Source organism: Puntigrus tetrazona, chromosome 7, assembly GCF_018831695.1.
Source record: "Puntigrus tetrazona isolate hp1 chromosome 7, ASM1883169v1, whole genome shotgun sequence".
Classification (NCBI taxonomy): Eukaryota; Metazoa; Chordata; class Actinopteri; order Cypriniformes; family Cyprinidae; genus Puntigrus; species Puntigrus tetrazona.
Window position 1 is genome coordinate 39,761,239 of NC_056705.1, and position 11,780 is coordinate 39,773,018.

General features: G+C 40.1%; 2 protein-coding genes across 2 annotated transcripts; both read right to left on the minus strand.

The window, feature by feature from the left end:
* Positions 1-2,500: 2,500 nt before the first annotated feature.
* On the minus strand, positions 2,501-4,329 carry LOC122348007 (mucin-5B-like). Its single transcript, XM_043243239.1, has 2 exons — positions 3,209-4,329; positions 2,501-2,608 (listed from the first exon to the last, which is right to left on the minus strand). The coding sequence occupies exons 1-2, from the start codon at positions 4,217-4,219 to the stop codon at positions 2,501-2,503; spliced, it is 1,119 nt and encodes a 372-aa protein (XP_043099174.1). The 5' UTR covers positions 4,220-4,329.
* Positions 4,330-9,478: 5,149 nt separating this feature from the next.
* Positions 9,479-11,774, minus strand: LOC122348008 (mucin-5AC). The gene is made up of 2 exons (XM_043243240.1): positions 10,188-11,774; positions 9,479-9,651 (listed from the first exon to the last, which is right to left on the minus strand). Exons 1-2 carry the CDS (start codon positions 11,671-11,673, stop codon positions 9,479-9,481), a joined length of 1,659 nt encoding a protein of 552 aa, XP_043099175.1. The 5' UTR covers positions 11,674-11,774.
* Between the last annotated feature and the right edge of the window lie 6 nt (positions 11,775-11,780).

Genomic DNA, 11,780 nt, shown 5'->3' on the forward strand with positions numbered 1-11,780 from the left:
AGGTGTAGCAGTAGAAATTGTTGACAGATCTGTGAATATGTTTGTAACATTCGAAGAGCTTTGGAACATTGATGTTGTACTTTGAGGTATATGCACACTTCCTGATGAAATTGTTGTAACAGCTGTAGTTGAGGACTGTGTTGTGATGTTGCCACAGTTTTCATTACAACAGAATATTCTAATCTCATAGTCATAGCACTGCTGTGAAAGGCCTTGATGTTTATTTAAGCAAACTAGTCCTTCTTTTATATTGCATTTCACGTCCTGGCCCAGATGTGAAAGTGGAATTCCAGGATAATTTTTTGAGCGGCATTGTATTTCTTTTAATGCTGAGCATAAGGTAGGATAGGTGTCAGTTAATATTTTAATAGTAACTATTTCACCACCATCAGGACCTGTTGTTGGTCCACCAAAGTTGTTCCAGTCTGACCAGTGACAATTACATCTAGGGGTAGGAGTAGGAGTACTTGTTGTCAGTTTTGTGGTTGTTGGAGAGATTATCGATGGAGTTACAGAATAAGTTTTTGTTGCTGGAATTGTAAACATGCTTGTAATAATGGAGTAATTCTGGAATGTTGATGTTCTAGTCAGTGGTGTAGTTGTGCCAGCTGAAAATCTTGATGAAGATGTGGCAGTCATCTTTGTTGAAGCTGTTTCTGTAGCTGCTGATAAGCTTTTACTTGTGGAGGAAGTAATAATTGTTGATGAAGTAGTTGATGCTGTAGGCATCCTTGTGGATGAAGTATGTATTATTGCAGTTGTAGTTAAGAGTGTAGGCACACTCATTGAGGACATTCTTGTAGTAGTTTTAGTGAAAGATTGTGTTGTTGTGCTTGTAGTATTAGAGGAAGTATGGACTGTAGATGTCTTTGACTGTTCTGTAGTCATACCAGGTGATAATGATGGAGACGATGTACCAGTACCAGTATAAGTTGCTGTTGATCTACCTGTAGATCTGCTTGTAATGGTGGAAGAATTCTGCACTCTTGATGTTGAAGTTAGTGACACATACAAACTTGTTGATGACATTCTTTCAGTTGTTGTGGTTAAAGATTGCGTTGTCATGCTTGTAGTATTGGAGAGTTTCTGAAGTGTAGTTGTTTTTATCTGTGGTGTAGTCATGCCATGTGAAAATAATAGTGAAGGTGTAGCAGTAGAGATTGTTTTTAAAGTTGTGGGTATGCTTTTACCAGTGGGGGAACTCTGGACTTTTAGAGATGTAATTTCTTGTAAAGAGCTGCTTGTTGAAACTGAAGGTATTGTAGTCATCTTTGTTTTAGCCGTTTCTGTAGTTGCTGATAAGCTTTTACTTGTGGAGAAGTTAATGATTCTTGATGAGGTAGTTGATGCTGTAGCCATGCTGGTTGAGATAGATGGCAAAGCCATACCAGTAGAGATCGCTGTTGATAAACCTGTAAATCCTGTAGTTAAAGTTGTGGGTATGCTTTTACCAATGGGGGAACTCTGCACTTTTACAGATGTAATTTGTTGTGAAGCGCTGCTTGTTGAAGAAATTGAAGGTAAAGAAGTCATATTTGTTAAAGTTGTTCTCATAGTTGTTGATAAGCTTTTACTTGTGGAGGAAGTAATGATTGTTGATGAGGCACTGAATACTGTAGGAACGTGAGTTGAGATATTTGGTAAAGCCGTATCAGTAGAAAGTGCTTTTGATAAACCTGTAGATAGGCTTGTAAGGGTGGAGGAACTATGTATTACTGAAGTTGTTGTTAGTGTTACAGGCACACTTGTTGAGGATGTTCTTGTAGCTGTTGTGATCAAAGGCTGTGTTGTCATGCTTGTAGTATTGGAGGAATTCTGAATTGTAGATTTTGTTATCTGTGGTGTAGTCATGCCATGCGAAAATGTTAGTGAAAGTGTAGAAGTATTGATTCTTGTTAAAGTTGTGGCTAAACCTTTAGAAGTGGGTGAACTCTGGACTTCTGGTCTTGTAACATCTGTAAACCTGCTTGTTGGAAATCTTGAAAGTGTAGCAGAAAACATTGTTGACGTTGCAGTTGTAGTTGTTGATGTGCTCTCACTTGATTTAGGCATACTGGAAGAAAAAGTTGGTGAAGAAATTGTTGACAAACCTGTGAATATGTTTGTAACATTCGAAGAGCTTTGGAACATTGATATTGTAGTTTGCGGTATATGCACACTTCCTGATAACATTTTTGTAACAGCTGTAGTTGAGGACTGTGTTGTGATGTTGCCACAGTTTTCATCACAACAGAATACTCTAATCTCATAGTCATAGCACTGCTGCGAAAAGCCTTGGTGTTTATTTAAGCAAACAAGTCCATCTTTCATATTGCATTTCACGGTTTGGCCAAGCTGTGAAAGAGGAATTCCTGGATAATCTTTTGCACGACATTCTACCTCCTTTGACACTGAGCAAACACTGTGATAATTGTCATTTATACTTCCCATAGGAACTATTTCTCCACCCTCAGGACCTGTTGTTGGTCCACCAAAGTCATTCCAGTCTGACCAATGACAATTACATCCAGGAGTAGGGGTAAGTGTGTTTGTTCTCAATGTTGTAGGTGTTAGAGAAGTCATTGTTGGAGTTGCAGAAGATGTTTTTGTTGTTGGGCTTGGCGATATGCTAGTAATAATGGAGGAATTCTTGACGGTTGATGTTTTAATCAGTGGTGTAGTTATGCCAGTTGAAAATCTTGGTAAAGGTGTATCTGTGGGAAATCTTGTTGGAGTTGTAGGTAAGCTTTTACCAGTGAAGGAACTCTGGGTGGTCAGAGCTGTCGTTTTTCGTAAAAAGATGCTTGTTAAAGAAATCAAAGACGTAGCAATCATCTTTGTTGAAGCTGTTCCTGTAGTTGTCGATTTGCTATCACTTGGTATAGGCATATTGACAGAAAAGGTTGGTGAAGGTGAAGCAGTAGAACTTGTTGACAGATCTGTGAATATGTTTGTAACGGTGGAAGAACTTTGGACCGTTGATGTGGGACGTGGTGATGTATGTACACTTGCAGATGACACTGTTGTAACAGCTATACTTGAGGACTGTGTTGTGATGTTGCCACAATTTTCATCACAACAGAATACTCTAATCTCATAGTCATAGCACTGTTGCGATAGGCCTTGGTGTTTATTTAAGCAAACAAGTCCATCTTTCATATTGCATTTCACGGTTTGGCCAAGCTGTGAAAGAGGAATTCCTGGATAATCTTTTTGCACGACATTCTACCTCCTTTGACACTGAGCAAACACTGTGATAATTGTCATTTATACTTCCCATAGGAACTATTTCTCCACCATCAGGACCTGTTGTTGGTCCACCAAAGTCATTCCAGTCTGACCAATGACAATTACATCCAGGAGTAGGGGTAAGTGTGTTTGTTCTCAATGTTGTAGGTGTTAGAGAAGTCATTGTTGGAGTTGCAGAAGATGTTTTTGTTGTTGGGCTTGGCGATATGCTAGTAATAATGGAGGAATTCTTGACGGTTGATGTTTTAATCAGTGGTGTAGTTATGCCAGTTGAAAATCTTGGTACAGGTGTATCTGTGGGAAATCTTGTTGGAGTTGTAGGTAAGCTTTTACCAGTTAGGGAACTCTGAGTGGTCAGAGCTGTCGTTTTTCGTAAAAAGATGCTTGTTGAAGAAATCGAAGACGTAGCAATCATCTTTGTTGAAGCTGTTCCTGTAGTTGTCGATTTGCTATCACTTGGTATAGGCATATTGACAGAAAAGGTTGGTGAAGGTGAAGCAGTAGAACTTGTTGACAGATCTGTGAATATGTTTGTAACGGTGGAAGAACTTTGGACCGTTGATGTGGGACGTGGTGATGTATGTACACTTGCAGATGACACTGTTGTAACAGCTATACTTGAGGACTGTGTTGTGATGTTGCCACAATTTTCATCACAACAGAATACTCTAATCTCATAGTCATAGCACTGTTGCGATAGGCCTTGGAGTTTATTTAAGCAAACAAGTCCATCTTTCATATTGCATTTCACGGTTTGGCCAAGCTGTGAAAGAGGAATTCCTGGATAATCTTTTGCACGACATTCTACCTCCTTTGACACTGAGCAAACACTGTGATAATTGTCATTTATACTTCCCATAGGAACTATTTCTCCACCCTCAGGACCTGTTGTTGGTCCACCAAAGTCATTCCAGTCTGACCAATGACAATTACATCCAGGAGTAGGGGTAAGTGTGTTTGTTCTCAATGTTGTAGGTGTTAGAGAAGTCATTGTTGGAGTTGCAGAAGATGTTTTTGTTGTTGGGCTTGGCGATATGCTAGTAATAATGGAGGAATTCTTGACGGTTGATGTTTTAATCAGTGGTGTAGTTATGCCAGTTGAAAATCTTGGTAAAGGTGTATCTGTGGGAAATCTTGTTGGAGTTGTAGGTAAGCTTTTACCAGTGAAGGAACTCTGGGTGGTCAGAGCTGTCGTTTTTCGTAAAAAGATGCTTGTTGAAGAAATCGAAGACGTAGCAATCATCTTTGTTGAAGCTGTTCCTGTAGTTGTCGATTTGCTATCACTTGGTATAGGCATATTGACAGAAAAGGTTGGTGAAGGTGAAGCAGTAGAACTTGTTGACAGATCTGTGAATATGTTTGTAACGGTGGAAGAACTTTGGACCGTTGATGTGGGACGTGGTGATGTATTTACACTTGCAGATGACACTGTTGTAACAGCTATACTTGAGGACTGTGTTGTGATGATGCCACAATTTTCATCACAACAGAATACTCTAATCTCATAGTCATAGCACTGTTGCGATAGGCCTTGGTGTTTATTTAAGCAAACAAGTCCATCTTTCATATTGCATTTCACGGTTTGGCCAAGCTGTGAAAGAGGAATTCCTGGATAATCTTTTGCACGACATTCTACCTCCTTTGACACTGAGCAAACACTGTGATAATTGTCATTTATACTTCCCATAGGAACTATTTCTCCACCATCAGGACCTGTTGTTGGTCCACCAAAGTCATTCCAGTCTGACCAATGACAATTACATCCAGGAGTAGGGGTAAGTGTGTTTGTTCTCAATGTTGTAGGTGTTAGAGAAGTCATTGTTGGAGTTGCAGAAGATGTTTTTGTTGTTGGGCTTGGCGATATGCTAGTAATAATGGAGGAATTCCTGACGGTTGATGTTTTAATCAGTAGTGTAGTTATGCCAGTTGAAAATCTTGGTAAAGGTGTATCTGTGGGAAATCTTGTTGGAGTTGTAGGTAAGCTTTTACCAGTTAGGGAACTCTGAGTGGTCAGAGCTGTCGTTTTTCGTAAAAGATGCTTGTTGAAGAAATCGAAGACGTAGCAATCATCTTTGTTGAAGCTGTTCCTGTAGTTGTCGATTTGCTATCACTTGGTATAGGCATATTGACAGAAAAGGTTGGTGAAGGTGAAGCAGTAGAACTTGTTGACAGATCTGTGAATATGTTTGTAACGGTGGAAGAACTTTGGACCGTTGATGTGGGACGTGGTGATGTATGTACACTTGCAGATGACACTGTTGTAACAGCTATACTTGAGGACTGTGTTGTGATGTTGCCACAATTTTCATCACAACACAATACTCTAATCTCATAGTCATAGCACTGTTGCGATAGGCCTTGGTGTTTATTTAAGCAAACAAGTCCATCTTTCATATTGCATTTCACGGTTTGGCCAAGCTGTGAAAGAGGAATTCCTGGATAATCTTTTGCACGACATTCTACCTCCTTTGACACTGAGCAAACACTGTGATAATTGTCATTTATACTTCCCATAGGAACTATTTCTCCACCATCAGGACCTGTTGTTGGTCCACCAAAGTCATTCCAGTCTGACCAATGACAATTACATCCAGGAGTAGGGGTAAGTGTGTTTGTTCTCAATGTTGTAGGTGTTAGAGAAGTCATTGTTGGAGTTGCAGAAGATGTTTTTGTTGTTGGGCTTGGCGATATGCTAGTAATAATGGAGGAATTCTTGACGGTTGATGTTTTAATCAGTGGTGTAGTTATGCCAGTTGAAAATCTTGGTAAAGGTGTATCTGTGGAAAATCTTGTTGGAGTTGTAGGTAAGCCTTTACCAGTGAAGGAACTCTGGGTGGTCAGAGCTGTCGTTTTTCGTAAAAAGATGCTTGTTGAAGAAATCAAAGACGTAGCAATCATCTTTGTTGAAGCTGTTCCTGTAGTTGTCGATTTGCTATCACTTGGTATAGGCATATTGACAGAAAAGGTTGGTGAAGGTGAAGCAGTAGAACTTGTTGACAGATCTGTGAATATGTTTGTAACGGTGGAAGAACTTTGGACCGTTGATGTGGGACGTGGTGATGTATTTACACTTGCAGATGACACTGTTGTAACAGCTATACTTGAGGACTGTGTTGTGATGTTGCCACAATTTTCATCACAACAGAATACTCTAATCTCATAGTCATAGCACTGTTGCGATAGGCCTTGGAGTTTATTTAAGCAAACAAGTCCATCTTTCATATTGCATTTCACGGTTTGGCCAAGCTGTGAAAGAGGAATTCCTGGATAATCTTTTGCACGACATTCTACCTCCTTTGACACTGAGCAAACACTGTGATAATTGTCATTTATACTTCCCATAGGAACTATTTCTCCACCCTCAGGACCTGTTGTTGGTCCACCAAAGTCATTCCAGTCTGACCAATGACAATTACATCCAGGAGTAGGGGTAAGTGTGTTTGTTCTCAATGTTGTAGGTGTTAGAGAAGTCATTGTTGGAGTTGCAGAAGATGTTTTTGTTGTTGGGCTTGGCGATATGCTAGTAATAATGGAGGAATTCTTGACGGTTGATGTTTTAATCAGTGGTGTAGTTATGCCAGTTGAAAATCTTGGTAAAGGTGTATCTGTGGGAAATCTTGTTGGAGTTGTAGGTAAGCTTTTACCAGTGAAGGAACTCTGGGTGGTCAGAGCTGTCGTTTTTTCGTAAAAGATGCTTGTTGAAGAAATCGAAGACGTAGCAATCATCTTTGTTGAAGCTGTTCCTGTAGTTGTCGATTTGCTATCACTTGGTATAGGCATATTGACAGAAAAGGTTGGTGAAGGTGAAGCAGTAGAACTTGTTGACAGATCTGTGAATATGTTTGTAACGGTGGAAGAACTTTGGACCGTTGATGTGGGACGTGGTGATGTATTTACACTTGCAGATGACACTGTTGTAACAGCTATACTTGAGGACTGTGTTGTGATGATGCCACAATTTTCATCACAACAGAATACTCTAATCTCATAGTCAGTCACAGCACTGTTGCGATAGGCCTTGGTGTTTATTTAAGCAAACAAGTCCATCTTTCATATTGCATTTCACGGTTTGGCCAAGCTGTGAAAGAGGAATTCCTGGATAATCTTTTGCACGACATTCTACCTCCTTTGACACTGAGCAAACACTGTGATAATTGTCATTTATACTTCCCATAGGAACTATTTCTCCACCATCAGGACCTGTTGTTGGTCCACCAAAGTCATTCCAGTCTGACCAATGACAATTACATCCAGGAGTAGGGGTAAGTGTGTTTGTTCTCAATGTTGTAGGTGTTAGAGAAGTCATTGTTGGAGTTGCAGAAGATGTTTTTGTTGTTGGGCTTGGCGATATGCTAGTAATAATGGAGGAATTCCTGACGGTTGATGTTTTAATCAGTGGTGTAGTTATGCCAGTTGAAAATCTTGGTAAAGGTGTATCTGTGGAAAATCTTGTTGGAGTTGTAGGTAAGCTTTTACCAGTTAGGGAACTCTGAGTGGTCAGAGCTGTCGTTTTATGTAAAAAAGATGCTTGTTGAAGAAATCGAAGACGTAGCAATCATCTTTGTTGAAGCTGTTCCTGTAGTTGTCGATTTGCTATCACTTGGTATAGGCATATTGACAGAAAAGGTTGGTGAAGGTGAAGCAGTAGAACTTGTTGACAGATCTGTGAATATGTTTGTAACGGTGGAAGAACTTTGGACCGTTGATGTGGGACGTGGTGATGTATGTACACTTGCAGATGACACTGTTGTAACAGCTATACTTGAGGACTGTGTTGTGATGTTGCCACAATTTTCATCACAACAGAATACTCTAATCTCATAGTCATAGCACTGTTGCGATAGGCCTTGAGTGTTTATTTAAGCAAACAAGTCCATCTTTCATATTGCATTTCACGGTTTGGCCAAGCTGTGAAAGAGGAATTCCTGGATAATCTTTTGCACGACATTCTACCTCCTTTGACACTGAGCAAACACTGTGATAATTGTCATTTATACTTCCCATAGGAACTATTTCTCCACCCTCAGGACCTGTTGTTGGTCCACCAAAGTCATTCCAGTCTGACCAATGACAATTACATCCAGGAGTAGGGGTAAGTGTGTTTGTTTTCAATGTTGTAGGTGTTAGAGAAGTCATTGTTGGAGTTGCAGAAGATGTTTTTGTTGTTGGGCTTGGCGATATGCTAGTAATAATGGAGGAATTCTTGACGGTTGATGTTTTAATCAGTGGTGTAGTTATGCCAGTTGAAAATCTTGGTACAGGTGTATCTGTGGGAAATCTTGTTGGAGTTGTAGGTAAGCTTTTACCAGTTAGGGAACTCTGAGTGGTCAGAGCTGTCGTTTTTCGTAAAAGATGCTTGTTGAAGAAATCGAAGACGAGCAATCATCTTTGTTGAAGCTGTTCCTGTAGTTGTCGATTTGCTATCACTTGGTATAGGCATATTGACAGAAAAGGTTGGTGAAGGTGAAGCAGTAGAACTTGTTGACAGATCTGTGAATATTTTTGTAACGGTGGAAGAACTTTGGACCGTTGATGTGGGACGTGGTGATGTATGTACACTTGCAGATGACACTGTTGTAACAGCTATACTTGAGGACTGTGTTGTGATGTTGCCACAATTTTCATCACAACAGAATACTCTAATCTCATAGTCATAGCACTGTTGCGATAGGCCTTGGTGTTTATTTAAGCAAACAAGTCCATCTTTCATATTGCATTTCACGGTTTGGCTAAGCTGTGAAAGAGGAATTCCTGGATAATCTTTTGCACGACATTCTACCTCCTTTGACACTGAGCAAACACTGTGATAATTGTCATTTATACTTCCCATAGGAACTATTTCTCCACCATCAGGACCTGTTGTTGGTCCACCAAAGTCATTCCAGTCTGACCAATGACAATTACATCCAGGAGTAGGGGTAAGTGTGTTTGTTTTCAATGTTGTAGGTGTTAGAGAAGTCATTGTTGGAGTTGCAGAAGATGTTTTTGTTGTTGGGCTTGGCGATATGCTAGTAATAATGGAGGAATTCTTGACGGTTGATGTTTTAATCAGTGGTGTAGTTATGCCAGTTGAAAATCTTGGTACAGGTGTATCTGTGGGAAATCTTGTTGGAGTTGTAGGTAAGCCTTTACCAGTGAAGGAACTCTGGGTGGTCAGAGCTGTCGTTTTTCGTAAAAGATGCTTGTTGAAGAAATCGAAGACGTAGCAATCATCTTTGTTGAAGCTGTTCCTGTAGTTGTCGATTTGCTATCACTTGGTATAGGCATATTGACAGAAAAGGTTGGTGAAGGTGAAGCAGTAGAACTTGTTGACAGATCTGTGAATATGTTTGTAACGGTGGAAGAACTTTGGACCGTTGATGTGGGACGTGGTGATGTATTTACACTTGCAGATGACACTGTTGTAACAGCTATACTTGAGGACTGTGTTGTGATGTTGCCACAATTTTCATCACAACAGAATACTCTAATCTCATAGTCATAGCACTGTTGCGATAGGCCTTGGTGTTTATTTAAGCAAACAAGTCCATCTTTCATATTGCATTTCACGGTTTGGCCAAGCTGTGAAAGAGGAATTCCTGGATAATCTTTTGCACGACATTCTACCTCCTTTGACACTGAGCAAACACTGTGATAATTGTCATTTATACTTCCCATAGGAACTATTTCTCCACCATCAGGACCTGTTGTTGGTCCACCAAAGTCATTCCAGTCTGACCAATGACAATTACATCCAGGAGTAGGGGTAAGTGTGTTTGTTCTCAATGTTGTAGGTGTTAGAGAAGTCATTGTTGGAGTTGCAGAAGATGTTTTTGTTGTTGGGCTTGGCGATATGCTAGTAATAATGGAGGAATTCCTGACGGTTGATGTTTTAATCAGTGGTGTAGTTATGCCAGTTGAAAATCTTGGTAAAGGTGTATCTGTGGAAAATCTTGTTGGAGTTGTAGGTAAGCTTTTACCAGTTAGGAACTCTGAATGGTCAGAGCTGTCGTTTTCGTAGAAAAAGATGCTTGTTGAAGAAATCAAAGACGTAGCAATCATCTTTGTTGAAGCTGTTCCTGTAGTTGTCGATTTGCTATCACTTGGTATAGGCATATTGACAGAAAAGGTTGGTGAAGGTGAAGCAGTAGAACTTGTTGACAGATCTGTGAATATGTTTGTAACGGTGGAAGAACTTTGGACCGTTGATGTGGGACGTGGTGATGTATTTACACTTGCAGATGACACTGTTGTAACAGCTATACTTGAGGACTGTGTTGTGATGTTGCCACAATTTTCATCACAACAGAATACTCTAATCTCATAGTCATAGCACTGTTGCGATAGGCCTTGGAGTTTATTTAAGCAAACAAGTCCATCTTTCATATTGCATTTCACGGTTTGGCCAAGCTGTGAAAGAGGAATTCCTGGATAATCTTTTGCACGACATTCTACCTCCTTTGACACTGAGCAAACACTGTGATAATTGTCATTTATACTTCCCATAGGAACTATTTCTCCACCCTCAGGACCTGTTGTTGGTCCACCAAAGTCATTCCAGTCTGACCAATGACAATTACATCCAGGAGTAGGGGTAAGTGTGTTTGTTCTCAATGTTGTAGGTGTTAGAGAAGTCATTGTTGGAGTTGCAGAAGATGTTTTTGTTGTTGGGCTTGGCGATATGCTAGTAATAATGGAGGAATTCTTGACGGTTGATGTTTTAATCAGTGGTGTAGTTATGCCAGTTGAAAATCTTGGTAAAGGTGTATCTGTGGGAAATCTTGTTGGAGTTGTAGGTAAGCTTTTACCAGTTAGGGAACTCTGAGTGGTCAGAGCTGTCGTTTTTCGTAAAAAGATGCTTGTTGAAGAAATCAAAGACGTAGCAATCATCTTTGTTGAAGCTGTTCCTGTAGTTGTCGATTTGCTATCACTTGGTATAGGCATATTGACAGAAAAGGTTGGTGAAGGTGAAGCAGTAGAACTTGTTGACAGATCTGTGAATATGTTTGTAACGGTGGAAGAACTTTGGACCGTTGATGTGGGACGTGGTGATGTATGTACACTTGCAGATGACACTGTTGTAACAGCTATACTTGAGGACTGTGTTGTGATGTTGCCACAATTTTCATCACAACAGAATACTCTAATCTCATAGTCATAGCACTGTTGCGATAGGCCTTGGTGTTTATTTAAGCAAACAAGTCCATCTTTCATATTGCATTTCACGGTTTGGCCAAGCTGTGAAAGAGGAATTCCTGGATAATCTTTTGCACGACATTCTACCTCCTTTGACACTGAGCAAACACTGTGATAATTGTCATTTATACTTCCCATAGGAACTATTTCTCCACCATCAGGACCTGTTGTTGGTCCACCAAAGTCATTCCAGTCTGACCAATGACAATTACATCCAGGAGTAGGGGTAAGTGTGTTTGTTCTCAATGTTGTAGGTGTTAGAGAAGTCATTGTTGGAGTTGCAGAAGATGTTTTTGTTGTTGGGCTTGGCGATATGCTAGTAATAATGGAGGAATTCTTGACGGTTGATGTTTTAATCAGTGGTGTAGTTATGCCAG

Bases quoted from the DNA above. Each gene is read 5' to 3' on its own strand.
- LOC122348007 (XM_043243239.1), bottom strand. From the start codon at position 4,219: ATGACTTCTCTAACACCTACAACATTGAGAACAAACACACTTACCCCT. The intron at 2,609-3,208 runs GTAGAATGTCGT...CATTATTACTAG, and splicing joins TTTGCTCAGTGTCAAAGGAG to CATATCGCCAAGCCCAACAA.
- LOC122348008 (XM_043243240.1), bottom strand. From the start codon at position 11,673: ATGACTTCTCTAACACCTACAACATTGAGAACAAACACACTTACCCCT. The intron at 9,652-10,187 runs GTAAAAGCTTAC...ATCACAACACAG, and splicing joins CCATTCAGAGTTCCTAACTG to TCCTCAAGTATAGCTGTTAC.